Source organism: Bos javanicus, chromosome 29 (genome assembly GCF_032452875.1).
Source record: "Bos javanicus breed banteng chromosome 29, ARS-OSU_banteng_1.0, whole genome shotgun sequence".
NCBI classification, from domain to species: Eukaryota; Metazoa; Chordata; class Mammalia; order Artiodactyla; family Bovidae; genus Bos; species Bos javanicus.
The window spans coordinates 12,370,640-12,386,246 of NC_083896.1; the positions used below are offsets into that span (position 1 = coordinate 12,370,640).

A 15,607-nucleotide genomic window follows, 5' to 3' on the forward strand; every position below is an offset into this window, starting at 1 on the left:
GTTTGTAGACTTTTTTCTAACAGCCATTCTGCCTGGCATGAAATGGTACCTCATTGTGGTTTTGGTTTGCATGTCTCTAATAATGAGTGATGTTGAGCATCTTTTCATGTGTTTGTTAACCATCTGTAGAAATGTCTGTTTAGGTCTTTTTCCCACTTTTTGATTGGGTTGTTTGTTTTTCTGGTATTGAGCTGCATGAGCTGCTTGTATATTTTAGAGATTAATTCTTTGTCATTTGTTTCAGATGCTATTATTTTCTCCCGTTCTGAGGGCTGTTTTTCACCTTGCTTATAGTTTCCTTCATTGTGCATAAGCTTTTAAGTTTAATTAGGTCCCATTTGTTTATTTTTGTTTTTATTTCCATTACTCTGGGAGGTGGGTCATAGAGGATCTTGCTTTGATTTATGTCAGACAGTGTTCTGCCTCTGTTTTCCTCTAAGAGTTTTATAGTTTCTGGTCTTACATTTAGGTCTTTAATCCATTTTGAGATTATTTTTGTGTATGGTGTTAAAAAGTGTTCTCGTTTCATTCTTTTACACGTAGCTGACCAGTTTTCCCAGCATCATTTGTTGAAGAGACTGTCTTTTCTCCATTTTTTATTTTTGCTTCCTTTGTCAATGATAAAATGAGCTCCCTATTTATAAATGCAGCCTTCACCACCACCACAATTCTTCCCCATCTCAAAATCCTGATACCTCTTACTTTGTTCTATTTTTAACTTGTTCTATCACCAATTAGCTACTCCTAACTTAATATACTCTTTGATTATTTGTTAGGTTTATTGTTTTTTGCCCATCTTCTCTTACTAAAATATAAGCTCCATGAAGTCATGAAATTTTGTCTTGTTTTCATTCACCAATAGACCCCGAGTTCCTAGAATCATCCTTGGTACATGTTCAATAAAGATTTGCTGAATGAATAAATGAGTAGGTGAATGAATATACCCCATATTCATGAAAAATGAAAGTGTTAGTCGCTCAGTCATGTCCAACTCTTTGCAATCCCATGGACTGTAGCCCTCCAGGCTCCTCTGTCCATGGAATTCTCTAGGCAAGAAAACTGGAGTAGGTCACCATTCCCTTCTCTAGGGGATCAACTGGAGTTCAATCCCTGGTCTCCCTCATTGCAAGCAGATTCTTTACTCTCTGAGCCACCAGGGAAGCCCACCCCTTACTGGTATCCTCAACCAAATATTAAGCTCCATGAGGACAGGAAGCAAGCCTCTTGTGTATTCTGAGTCCTCAGCAAAAAACAATGATTGGCACATAATAGGCACTGTGTAAATACTGTTGCTTTTAATATTTAAATGACTGTTATCTCGTGCATGTAAATTAAATCACATCCTGAACTCAGTGTTTTTCCCAGGTGAGTAAGGAACCATCTTCTGTCTTTCCTAACTGCCCTCTTTCAATGGTAATAATGGGAGCCTTTATGGATATATATGAGATTTTGAGGTGAAGTTTTCCCTAATTCCAGATTTTCTCTTGCTTCAGTCTAGTCTGGTAGTTTCCACGGTTTCCTGAAGTCCATAAACAAAGAAACTTTTAAAAAAAGAAACTCAGTATTGGTGGAGCTGAAGTCATTATCCAGGAGTCTGGTTTTGGTTTTGTGGTATGTGAATTTCATCATTGATCCAGATAAACTGCCACTAAGGATTTGGGATAGTTGTATGGACTATTCTTGGATGTCTTTCTCCCCTTTTTCATTTGCTCATGAGAGAAATGAACTTTCTTCAACACCCTCTTCTAAGCCCAGCACCACATCAGCTGGTATCACTTGTCAATCAGTAAATACTTAAAGTGTTTTAGGAAAGCAGAGATAGGGTTGCTTGACTTACGCTCCAGTGAGCAACACTAGAAGAGGGGTGGAATTTACAGGGAAGAAGTTTAGATTTTAGACTCAGTGAACAAACCTGGAGCTCTTAGTGAGTACTAAAAGCTCTGATACATGTAATTCTCATGAGGACTCTGTTGATAAGGATTCTTGCCCTTTATTTTATACCTCTGGAGACGGAGGTACATACATGAAAATCACATGGCAGCTTAACTGGCAGAGCCACTATTTGAACCTAGGACTATGTGAGGTCTCACTATCTTGGCATATAAATTTAAATATTCTGTATATAAATTTAAATATTTAGATGATAATTGGGTATCAGCAATAAAGAAATCCCAAATCAGGATTTGCATGGCAATCCAGTCCAGTATTCTTGCCTGGAGGTCCCACAGACAGAAGAGCCTGGCAGGTTACAGCCCATAGGGTCGCACAGAGTTGAACACAACTGAAGCGACTTAGCACGCATGCACTGCAAGCTTACTAATTTGTGACACTAAGGCCCTAAAAATTAGATACCAAAGTTTGCTGTGCGTTTTTAGGTCAGATAAGAAATAAAAGGCTACAGTTGGGGCTTTGTCAGCCTTTCTGAATATCTTGATTAATATATCTCAATGGTCTGACAAACCAAGGCCAGAACATAAAGAGCTCTTAGAACTGTCATAAAACATGGGCTATTCATCCTACTCATCTTCTTCTTTCCCATATTTCATTTGCTGAGTAGCCAGCTGATGGCATTTGAGGGAAAAGACAGTGGTTTTAAGATGATTAATCTTTACTGCCTCACCCAGCCCTGAAAACTGAAGTGCCATTCACTGTGGTCTGTCGAGCCTGCCTTTGTGCAGGTCCAGATTTGCCTCTGCTTCCCTCTGACGGGGGCCTGTCGGTCGGTGCTGCCATGTAAAGCAACCTGACAGGTGATAGGACACCCTGGGAGAGAAGGCAGCCTGGAATGGGCCCCGTCCCTGGAGACTCTGATGATGAGTTGTCTGAAATGATCAATTTGCAGACCTCCAGACATGTGAAATCGGCTCATGCCACATCCCTTGGGGAATTGGGAGTGCTGGAGACTCGGGAGAAACAGAGAGCCAGAGTTGTTGCCCCCGGAAATGATGCTTCCTCCCTGATTATGATCAAAATGCCACCAATGTGCAGAGGCCCAGACTGTGAGGACCTCTGGTTGGTGCCCAATTAGTTCCATCTTCCATCATGACAGTGACTGCCTGGTGCCTTGGGTCCAGTAGAAATTGGCATTTTCCCAATAGCCCCCTCACATAAAAGGAAACACTGGCGTGTTGAAGACTGTCTTTAAAGAACACAAACCTGCCTTACTAGGTTATTAGTGATTAAGTGGTATAACCCATGCGATACCACAGTCCATGGCACAGAGTCTATTTACCCTTCCGTAAAATGGGAACAGTGCTTGCATTTTAAGTGGCCTTTTTTTTTCAAGCTTTTATTTTTTACTGGGATATAGCCAATTAACAATGTTGTGATAGTTTCAGGTGAACAGGGGACTCAGCCATACATATGCATGTATCCATCCTCCCCCCAAACTCCCTCCTATCCAGGCTGCCACATAACATTGAGAAGAGTTTCCTGTGCTATAGAGTAAGTCCTTGTTGGTTATCGATTTTAAATATTACAGTGTGTACATGACTGTTCCAAAGTCTTAAAGGTTATCTTTTGAATCACAGATAATAAATACCCAGCACAGCACCTGACATGTTGTAGGCTCACTATGTGCCCAGCAGCCATTCAATAAACAGTAGCATCATGGTCAGTGGCCTCTTAGCAAGGATTGGCAGAGGCTAGCCTGTTCCCATCCATTAGACCAATTTTGGTGGTGGTTCTCACCACCGTTTTTACTGGGGGAAGTTTAGTATTGAGATGGATGGGAGAATAAGTGGCCTTGACGGAGCTGAGTTTGGGCACGATGACTCATCCACAGGGGTGGTGTATGGCTCCTCAAGGAGATGTGAGAAGTCACCGGTACAGAGCTGCGTGTAACCCTCCACCCGGGATGGATATGCTCTGACTTGAGACAGGAATGGTGCACATGTTTGTCATTTCCTACAAAAGCCAGGAAGGCCTATGCTGGGTGTCACTCAGGCCTGCCTTACCTGCTATTTCCAACTGCCCAGGCCTTTACAGGAAAGCAAGTGAACTATTGAATTTCAGGAATTACCCTATGACAGGCATAGGTGACAGACTGAATAACAGAAAATGACTTTTCTTGATCATCTCTCATGGGGTAGATTCTAGGGCTAGGAGGAATGTGAACCTCCCCCATCCCCATGCTCATGCAAAATAGAATTTGCAAATGTTAAAAAGCACAAAGCAGAATGAGATCAGAGTATGCGAGAAGGACACTTAACTCTCAGAGAAGGAGCTTGGGGATTGATGAGGAAGATGCCCCAGAGTGACCTTCAATGAGATACATAAACATCAGCCACATGTAAATTTACCTTATTTCCCCAAAGTGTCTTAAAGAACAAAGGCATAGGGCATAGCAGCTGAAACCCACCTTGATAGCTCTCGTACCCCTGGACATGTTGCTTAATTTATCGGAGCTTGTGTTTCCTCGTCTGCAGCACAAGGCTAAGACACACACTGCAGGGCAGCGTGAGAACCGAGTGTGTGCTCAGTAAACTGCATGCGCCTCTCTCCTGATGTCTGGTCCACAGTGCCAGCGTCAAGGCGACCGTCCACTGATCATGAAATCTTCGGGGATGAGATCTAAGTACTGCATTCCTGATCAGGAGCTCCAAGCTGAATTCTGCAGTCAGAGCACAGGCTTTTGATTCAGACACATCTGTCTTGTTTAAATCCTGATTCTGCCACTTACTAGCTTTTTTTCATTTCGGCTCTTTGACTCTCATTTCTTTTATGAGATCCAAAACGCTGACATGGCAGGATTGTTAACAGAAATAATAACGAAGGGGATTCATTCTGTGCAGGTCTTGGGAACTTTACAGGCACCATGCCATAGCAGTATCTCCGTAACGGTCTTGTGAGTTCGTGCCATCGTTATCTGCATTTGATCAATGAGAGAATGGTCGTCTCTGGTTAAGAGTGTCATCTAAGAGGTTAAGCCACAGACCTAAAATTCACAACTAGCAATGACAGAGTTGGAACTTAACACCAGATCTTTCCTTTCTCCAAAGCTTTGTGTGTAACTGGTATGTTGGCTCAAACCCAGCAAATTGAGGGAGACGATGAACAGAATGTCTTTAGCACATTGTGGGACACTTACTAAGCACAATTTCGGTCTGGTACCTAGGTCTGCACAACCAGGTTGGCCAGCCAGGAGGACAAGCATCTGCTTCAGCCCTCCCTCCCTAGGCTTCCCCGGTGGGCAAGGGGCCGCCACATGTTGAAATGCAGGAGGGGCGGGAGGGATGGGAGAGCCGTTGCATTATTCATGTCTAATTCCACTTGTCTAATGGACTTGTTAAAAGCACCCTGGGTGGAAAGTGTGAGTCTTAATAGCATTTTATAAAAGTTGCTGTGATGAATTAGCACATAAAGCAAATTAAAAGCAGCTTATCGCTTTTTAAAATAGGTGACGGGGCACTGTAGCCTCTTCCCCAGATGTGATGATCCATTAATATCCAAAGGAGCCAGGAGCTGCTGAAATGTGTCAGCTGCTTATTTTTAGGGACCTGGCGAGTCTGAATCAATGTGATCCTACAGAGGCAGTTTGTCCAAGATAATAGAACTCATGGAGAAAGCATGTTGCTGATCCCAAGGGTGGGAAATCTCCCCTCAGGAATACTTGGGGGGACTTCCCTGGTGGTCCAGTGGCTAAGATTCCATGCTCCCAATGCAGGCCCAAGTTCAATCCCTGGTCAGGGAACTAGATCCCACATGCCGCAACTAAGAGCTCCCATGCCGCACGCAACCAAAGATCCCTCATGTTGCAACTAAGACCCAGCGCAGCCAAGTAAATAAGTGTTTTCTTGAAAAGACGATTTGAGACTAGAATGGAGCTCAGGAGAATGAATAGATCACCTGCTGAGGACCTTTGTGATTGGTTTCGGCTGCCCTCCCCTTACAGACCGGGACACTGAGACTTCAAAGAAGTGGAGCTTTCAAAGTGAAAGTGTTAGTCCCTCAGTTCTGTTGGACTCTGCCATCCCATGGACTGTAGCCCATCAGGCTCCTCTGTCCATGGAATTCTTCAGGCAAGAATACTGGAGTGGGTTGCCATTCCTTTCTCCAGGGGATCTTCCCAGCCTGGGGCTCAAACCCAGGTCTCCTGCTTTGCAGGCCAGACTCTTTACCAGTCTGAGTCACCAGGGGCTTTCAAAGATCATCCAAAGTATTTCCATAGATCTTTCTGAAGGTCTGCCTTGTACCCAGCACTATACTGGGTCTTGAGGATACAGAGAAGTTTTAGATATCTTTGTACACAGTCCATAAGACAGCTTCTAAGTGGCACAGTTGGGACTCAGAAACTGGAATTCAAATCCCAGTGCATTTTTCAGAATAATTATCATAGTAGTATTAGCTAGCATTTATTGAGCACTTGCTACTGTCAGGCTGTGTTATAATACTTCACATGTATTATTTCATGTAATCCTCACCACAGCTCTTCAAGGTGGCTGGTGTTATTACTATGCCATTTTATAATTAAGAAAGCTTGAAATGCAGAGACGTTAAGTACCTTGTTTAAGATCACAGTTAAAAAGTTGCAAACCCAAGTAGTCTGACCCTAGAGCCTGCCTTCTTGGCCACCACCTGCCAGCTTTCCTGATGGCTTTTCTACCTCCAGTCCTCACACTTTACATCCAGAAGAACCTGGAGCCAAACTAGAGGTTTGGGGACCTTAAGATAAGGAATACAAGGGACGGGAGCTGAGCCGTAAGGGAAATTCAGGGATCTGGGGGAGAAGAGGTGGTCAGCTCTGAAGGGAAGATTAGAATTTCCTGGTATGGCCGAGTCCTGGGCACTGTGATGAAATAACCAGGGATGTGCATTTTGGAGTCAGGCCTTATTCTAGGTTCAGTTTCTACCACGTGTTTACTTGTGACCTGGGACAGGTTTCTGAACTTCCTGAACCTCCTCTCCCATCTATTAAACAGAGATACTAATATTTACCATTCAGGTTATTATGATGTCAAATGTAGGACGATGAACACAAGGGGCCAGGCCCCCTAAGGTGGGCATGAATAATACTTGTCATCATGATTCTCATCCTTGCCCCCTTGCCACCACCTTCACCACCTCCCAGACTGTGGTGGGGTCAGGGGCAAGGTGGAGACCACTGAACTAGGACTTAGGACCAAGACAACAGCACTCCAGCCCCAGTTGCTGCCTCTAAGCCACGTATCCTGTGTTAGTTGGAGGGGGCCTCGCCTGGTATGCCCCTCACCTGTAAAAAGGGGATGCTAAGTACTGTATCCGTTGTACATTCTTTCTGGGAATGGATTGAGGCACAAATGAGAAAGTGTATGTGAATATGGTTTCCAATCTATGGAGTGAGTATCGGGGGTCCTGAAGACTCCCAACTAGGAGGGCTTGTCAGACTCTCATCTTCATGGCTATGATTTATTGCAGAAAGTGGATACAAAGTCAACTCAGCAAAAGGAAAAGAGCATGAGACAAAATCCAGAGGAAATGAGGTGCCAGCTTCCAGGAGTCCTCTCCCAGTGAAGTCAGGAAGGACATGCTTAATTCCTCCAGCGATTGATTGTGACACCAGGTGTAGAACGTTGTCTACCAGGGAAGCTCCTAACAGACTCAGTGTCCAGGGATTGTATTTGGGGCTGCTCACACAGGCGCCCTCTCTGCCTGGCACCTACCACAATTCCAGGCTCCCAGAGGAAAAGCAAGTGTTCACCTTAAATGATCCTGTTTATTATAGGCAGTTTAGGCACAGTAAGCCATTCTTAATAGGAAATGGAAAGAAGCCTCCCAAAAGCTGAGTTCCCAAATGTCAGCCAAGGGCCATCCTTGTAAGCAGGCCTTTTTAGGGATGCAGTCTCGGGATTGGTATGCCAGTCTGTTTTTGCACAGAGTAGAATCCATAGAAAGGATGTTTATAAGTATACACTCAAAAGGGGAAAGGAGGTGTATAACAACAGCAACAACGGTTCACACTTAATGACTGTCACTATGTGTGGGCACTTTTGTGTATGCTTCACATGCATTACCTTAGGCAGCATTTCATCCATAGGACAATCCCGTGATAGAGGCGCTGTTATCTCCGTTGTTGTCATCAGTATGTTATATACGGGGGAACTGAGTCCTCAGAGGGGCTCAGGAGTATGCCTGGGCTACCAGCTATATGACTAGTAAGAGAGAAGTACCAGGACCAGAACACAGCCCTAACAGTGTAGCCCCTGAGTTTGTTTTCTTAGCCACTATTAGACTACATTCTGCCGGATGCATCCAATATGTTACTTCATTAAAGCTCACAGCAGCTCCATGTGAATATAGTTATTGGACTCATTTTGCATTTAGAAAGCTGTGGTTCTGGAATGTTAACTTGTGTCTCATCAGCCAGCCAGAGAAGTGACAGAGTCAGGAATGGGTCTCTGCCTCCTCTCAGCCCCCTTTTCCTGGTGAGGGTTTTGTGAAGTCTTTGGTAAGGAAGATGTGGGTGGTTAAGGTGGAAATGAGTCATTCTAGGAGCTGAGACACACCCCCCTCACCATATTCCACCACTTGGGGACAGAGTTAATGGAAGAAGGGGCTGTGTTGCAAGTAATTCAGCTTTTCCTGCAGTATTTGAGGGCTGATGCCTTCAACTCATTTGGGTTGCCACGACAGCAGAGGTGACATTTCTTTCATGAGATGGGGGAAAAGAAAGAAAAAGAATCACACTCAGTCCCTCAGTGATTTTAGACAAATCTGTCCACCAAGTCTAGCTGGTTTTGCTTGCATAGTGGCTGCATTCTAAGGAAATTGTTAGAATAGAATCAAAGGGGAAATAAATAAGGACATGGCAAAGTCTGCGTCTCCAGGGAAATGACAGGTGGTGTGTGTGTGGTGACCGTTTGTGGGAGACACAGGAAGAGGTGGACAGGGTAGGACTTGAGACAAACTGTCAGCTGCCCGGGGGCAAGAGCTAAGGTCTTGGTCATCATTTAATTCTGCTTCCAACTCCTTTACCCCACCAGTCATGCATATTACAGCGTTAGGCTTAGCGAAGTCTCAGTAAAGACTCTTTAGTGGGGAAAACATGATACATACAGCAAGAATTACAATTCAGAGTGATAAATGCAATGACAAGGTAGGCTTGGTATTCTGTGGAAGCAGTCTGATCTATCTGAGAAGATTTGTTCATCACACAAAATGCTGCATTCAGAAAGATGCCCATCATTCTCTTCATTATTTCCTTCTTTATAGTTATTTATAAAATTTGATTGTAGTGAGAGAGAAAAAAAATCTCAGTAAGGTACTAACCTACCTTTATCATCTTCCATTATCACCTTGTTGCATGTGATGATCTCCAAGAAGCAGTATCCCAGGGTTTTTTTATATGTTTTTTTATTGTGGCAAAGTCAAATAATATAAAACGTACTATTTTAGCCATATTTAACTGTACAGTTCAGGGGCACTAAGTGCATTCAGATTGTTATGCAATTCTTACCACCATCCATCTCCTGAATTTTTCACCTTTCTGAAATGAAAACTCTGTTCCCATTAGACACGAACTCCCCATTCCCCCTCCTCTCTCTCCACTCCCTGGAGTCTGGCATCTACCAGTGAGCAGAACCCCAGGTTAAGGGCCCTAATAGGCTGCCCTTGCAACCTCCAAGAGAAGTAAGAAGTACCCTTGATTTGTGACCAAAGCAGTGGGAACATTGACTGGGATTCCAGGGGTTAGTCCTGGGAGTGGGTACCCAGCAGCCCGTGGGTTCTCAGGACAAGAGTGAATAATCAAAATGATGACTCCGAGACCTGAGCTGCCACAGATTCCTAATAGTGTTCTCTTATGTCATTTCTTCCAGAGCCATGTTTGACTATGACAAAAGCAAGGACAGTGGGCTGCCAAGTCAAGGACTTAGTTTTAAATACGGAGATATTCTCCACGTTATCAACGCCTCTGATGACGAGTGGTGGCAAGCCAGGAGGGTCACGCTGGAGGGCGACAGTGAGGAGATGGGGGTCATCCCCAGCAAGCGGAGGTAAGGAGGCCCTTCCGATCCCGAGGATTTGCTGTTCACCTCCCCAGGGGTGTGGAGGGGAGGGGAGATGAAGATGTGGCAGACTGTTCCCAGGATGTGTTTGAGTGGGTTAGTCAGTCTGTACAGAAATTGTCAGCAGGGACAGGGGACACAGATTAAATATTCTCACTCTTCTCATGTTAGGTTTTTACCCAAACTGGTAACCGTGATACAGCATAAAGCAAGAAAGAGGATCTGCTTATTCTGCCTTCCTAAAACTTGCTGGCTTTCATATGTTCAGGGGTATGCTTATCAGCTTGTATGCTGACTTACAGACTCGGAGGGGTTACTTCAGAGGTTCATCATTTACTGGGTTATTTTATAGAAAGTCCAGGTGAAAGACAAGTAAAACAGGACATTTTCAGAGCTGAGGTTCTGGCTTTGTATTTTGTCTAAACATTGATGGGAAAAGACTAAAAAACTCCAATCCAGAATCAGATACTTGACGATAAACAACAAGGTCCTGTCTAGTACAGAGAACTATATTCACTATCCTATGATTAACCATTGTGGAAAAGAATATTTAAAAAGAATGTATACGTGTGTATAACTGAACCACTTCACTGTGCAGCAGAAATTAACAACATTGTAAATCAACTATACTTCAATTAAAAAAAGTTAAAGGCTAGTTTCATTGGAGGAATAAAAAACAAAATTAGATACTTGAGCTGTGAGCTGTTAAACATCTGGTGAGTTCCAAAGAGTGGGTTTACATAAAGAGGTTTATTTACAGCTTCAGTTACTCCTGGTCCCCACCCCAACCAGCTTCCACTCAGATATTTAGTTCTGTATATATTTCCTAAGTCAAGACTGTTATGTTCTAGTATACGTATGGCTGAGTCCCTTCGCTGTTCACCTGAAACGATCACAGTTGTTAATCAGCTATGAAGTGAAGTGTTAGGGCTCAGTCTCGTCGGACTCTTTGCAACCCCATGGACTGTGGGGACAGGCTCCTCTGTCCATGGTATTCTCCAGGCAAGAATACTGGGGTGGGTTGCCATTTCCCTATCCAGGGGATCTTCTGACCCAGGGATCGAACCCATGCCTCCTGCATTGCAGAAGCCACCAGGGAAGCCCTGTTAATTGGCTATACTCCAATATACAACTAAAAGTTCAAAAGAAAAGAAAAGGAATATTATGTTCTTTCTCTTCTAAGCATTTCCTCAACTCTGCTCTTGAAAGGCAGGAATAAACTTCAGAACAACTGCGTCCTTCATCTGTCCCCAGCAGCTTCTGTCCATCACCTCTAGAAAGGAACTCTTCTTCCCATGAGTATCCTCTTGGCACCAAGATACTGTCTGAGAAACAAATGATCTGCTCCCTAGAGACGAGATGGTATGAAGTCAAAGTCAGGAATAATGTTTATTCAAAACAGTCACTTTTTGAATAAAGTCAAGCCACGAAGGGCTCTTCTCCTTGAATCCTAACATCCCAAATACCTTTGTAGAAAGTCCTCCTGAAGCTGAGTATTCAAATGCTGCTGCACACAAAGTGACCCAGTGACTGAGGTAGCGCCAACCACAGTGGGAAGATGGAAATTCTCCCAAGAATAACTGTGGGCCATTTGAACCTCAGAGAAGACTGGTCCCCCATCTTTTCCTGCCGGTGGCCACACAGCCCAGGATGAATGTGAGGAGAGCGGGGCAACGTGACTGTCTCCGTCCCCACCCTCTAAGCCTGGGCCTGTGGATCTCCCACCAGCAGAGAGTTCTCTAAACTCCTGGAAGTACAAGTGAAAATGTTAGTCCCTCAGTCACATCCGACTCTTTGCAACACCGTGGACCGTAGGCTTCTCTGTTCATGGAATTCTCCAGGCAAGAATACTGGAATGGTTTGCCATTTCCTACTCCAGGGGATGTTCTCAACCTGGGGATTGAACCCAAGTCTCTTGCATTGCAGGCAGATTCTTTACCATCCAAACCTGTGGGCTACTGCGTAATTGCCTGACATTGCTTTGAGAGGACATTCTGAGTTTGTAGTTTTTTGTGTTTTCTGAAGTTGAAGCAGTAACTCCCAGGAGTAGTATATATTCTGTTTCTCCACTTCCATTTATTTTTGAAAAATAAGGCAGCAAGCATTTTGGTTTGCTTTGATGTGATTAATCAGAACTGTCTGCAGGGCTGTTCTGTAGAAGGAGGAGCCATCTTGTTGAATATGGGTAGAAATGGGGTGGAGAAGGAAAGCTGTCTGAAAAGAGATTTCAAGTAATTTTAAGGAAATCCTTTTAGTAGTTGGAGCTGCCTAGAGATGGTATGGGTCACCTGGGAAGACAGTGAATGAGGATAACAGCTTTGACACCGAGGGAACGTTATGAAAACGTAAGATACGCCCACTTTCTCCCTCACACACACTGACACACAGAGTGACTCTGACTCAGCCCATCTGGAGGTCTGTATTTGTGTGTATGTCCCTCTAGGTGATTCTGATAACAGACGATTCCAGGGCACTAAGTATTATCAAAGGGAAGCAAGCTTTGAGTGGAACAGCTGAGCTACATAATTTTCTGTCACTTTCCAACCCTGAGATTCTGTGATTCTAACCAGTCTTGTCAATAATCCTTCATTTGTTCAATTGCACATCACTGTCCCCCAAGGAACATTCTCAGTATCAGCCCTTCTGGGTAATTTTCTGCCTGCTGGAGGTCATTCTTGAATTGGCTCTCTCTCACATATTTTAGGAGAAGGAAATGGCAGCCCACTCCAGTATTCTTGCCTAGAGAATCCCATGGACAGAAGAGCCTGGTGGGCTGCTGTCTATGGGGTCGCACAGAGTCAGGCACGACTGAAGTGGCTTAGCAGCAGCAGCAGCAAATATTTTAGGAGAAAACCATCCTAACCACCACGCTGGCCTGGAGAAGAAGTGTGTCTCATGACTCTAATGTTGACATTTGCATTCTTGCTCATAAAGGGTGCAGTACTGTCCATCTCATCTGTGTGTGTGTATGTGTTTATGGCTGTACATGAATTTCTATTAAATTTTCTCCTTAGGATGGTAACTCTTTCCAAAAATGTTACTATGATTGTTTTATGTGTTTATAAAAGTAACACATTTCATTGTAGAAAATGGGAAAATTTAGAAAAGTATCAAGAAGAAATAAAAATCACTTATAATCATATCCCACAAAGCATTCTTGTGCACTTACCTTAATGCAGTTTAAGATCTGTCATGAGCCTTCCCTAGGGCTGCTCTTTAATGCTTATCTTCTAAAGGAGGCACTCTCATTTTATACTGCATTCAGCATCTTACAACTATAGCTCAGAATAAATGGTTGCTGGTATGCATATGATTTATTATTAGATTAGGGTTATTTTTTTCAATCCTTAATTCTTCTCTGGACCGTTTTCAGTTAGAGGCCAGAGAGGAATTATAGTTCAGCTCCTAGAGCCAGTTTGGAAAAATTTCATAATGGATAACATCAGTGTATGACTTTAACCTTCATAAAAATGTACTCTATTGATGATTCCATTTAATCCTTTCAATGAAACCATAAGATGAAGAGTATGAAAATCATTGCCTTTTCCCTCTCTCCTTTTTGAAGTTGGTAAATAAATTTTATTTAAATAAATGTTCCTTGAACATGCTAGACACTGTTGTAAGCCCTTTACAATTAATTAACTTATTTAAACCTCATTACAACCCTATGGGGAAGGTAATATAATTATCCTCATTTTACAAACCAGGAGACTGAAGCAGAGAGAGGTTAATTTACTTGCCTGGAATTGCCCAGCTAATAAACGGCATAACTGGGATTTGATTCCAGGCTATAATGCTCTTAACTCATATGCAATTCCTGCCACCCAACATTATAGAAATAAGAATTGACAAAACTCAGTTCAGCAAGCACCGCATGAGCACCATCTGTGTGCCAAGTGCTGTCATCAGGTCACCGCCTGGAGCCGGTGTTTGTGGGACCAGCATGTAACTCTGGCACAGTTACACGGGTGAGGACGGGGGGCTATAGTGTAAATAAAGGTGCTGTCTTAGTTCCGGCTGCTGTGACAGAACACCGTTCATGGGGTGACTTGGACAACAGACATGTATATTTTGCAGTTCTGGAGTTCAAAATCCAGGCACTAGCCATTCAGCTTCCCAGAGACAGGACCTTCCTCCTAGTTTGCAGACAGTCCTCCTGCTATTTTCTCATGTGGCTGAGAGAGAGAGAGCGCTCTTTTCTCTCCTGTCTCTTCTTTTTGGCCACTAATCTGATTCATGAGGTCTCCACCCTCATGACCTTATTACCTCCCAGTGCCTCACCACCATAGACCACCACCCTGGGGGTTGAGGCTTCAACATAGGAATTTTGTGTGGACACAAACATTCAGTCCATAGCAGGTACCAAGGGAAGTGGAAGGGCAGCAGACAGAGGAGTGAATTCCATATGATGATAGACCATATATTATGCTGGTGCTTTCAAATATAAGATTTTCTTTAATCTTCACAAAAGCTTCATAAGGAAACTGAAGACAGAGAAGTCAAGTAACTTCCCCAAGGATGCACAGTCAGCCACTGGCCTAGGTCTCTCTGTAGCAAGACCAGATGGCTTTTCACTACCCAAAAGGTATACTAGAAGCCCTTGACAAGAAGCTCTTATACCTTTCAAATACTGTACTAACCATTTTTAGTATTATTTAATATTCACCATAATTTTTCAAACCTGTCTTAATATCCTAATTTCACCAGTCTCATGAAACCTGAGATCCTAAGAGGTTAAGTGACCTACCCTAAGTCACAGAGCTAGTAGGTGACAGATGGAGAATTCCAGTGCATATTTGTGTGATTTCTAAACCTGGGCTCTTAGCACAGAATCTTTCTTTCCTGAGTTTACATAGTTTCTGAAGAGCCAAACTGGGATGTGTTCCCCGGTTTCTTAACCCACGTCTCTATTCGTTGCCCCACAGTAACTGGGCTCTCAGATGGCAGCTTGCAGCTAGCACTGAGGAAGTGTTCATTCACTTAGCTTCCCTGCAAGCCTGTGGCCAGTAACCTGTGTGGTGTTTCAGTCCTCGCTGCAGCGGGGCCTGGGGAGCACAGGCACAGTGATGCCCAGCCCCAGATGCTGCTCTGACCATCCGGCGCTGCAGGCCTGCCCTCATTGTGTGTTTGGCGGGAACCTGAAAACGCCAGATGGGAGATGGGTAAGAGGACAGAGGAAGACAGTTGGGCTCATTAAACATGGCCATGTGGTGCTCTCTGGAGATGCTGGATGTCAGAACTGATTGCTCAAATTTTGCCATCCAGTTTAAGTTCTCAGTATTTTGGTCAGTGACCAAACCAGGGCGGAGGGGATTATTTCTGCTTAAACAATCTAATTAATTGCTTGCCTCTTGAGTGTGAGAGAAGTATGTCAGTCCTTCTCATCACGAGTCAGTCTTTCCACACAGGTGACCCACCAATTCCTTAGGTAAAGATCTATGGTTCTTAACATCATGTATTTCTGCCCAAGGAGTCTCACTTAGTAGAACAGTACATAGATTCCTACCAAGGAAAAAAGTCAGGAAATGGTCAGCAAGTTTTTTTCAGAAACACTGGTTGTTTGGGCAAGTCACTTCAACTCTCTGAGCCTTAGGTGTCACATCCAGGTCAAGAACCAGTAAGCC

General features: G+C 43.8%; 1 protein-coding gene across 19 annotated transcripts in view; it reads left to right on the forward strand.

The window, feature by feature from the left end:
• DLG2 (discs large MAGUK scaffold protein 2) overlaps window positions 1-15,607 on the forward strand; it is a 2,330,119-nt gene that overhangs the window by 2,239,120 nt on the left and 75,392 nt on the right. For all 19 annotated transcript variants that reach the window (XM_061406089.1, XM_061406091.1, XM_061406093.1 and 16 more), the window contains one exon: window positions 9,795-9,971. In XM_061406089.1, the coding sequence (XP_061262073.1) occupies window positions 9,795-9,971 (177 nt within the window). The remainder of the gene's footprint in view (window positions 1-9,794; window positions 9,972-15,607) is intronic.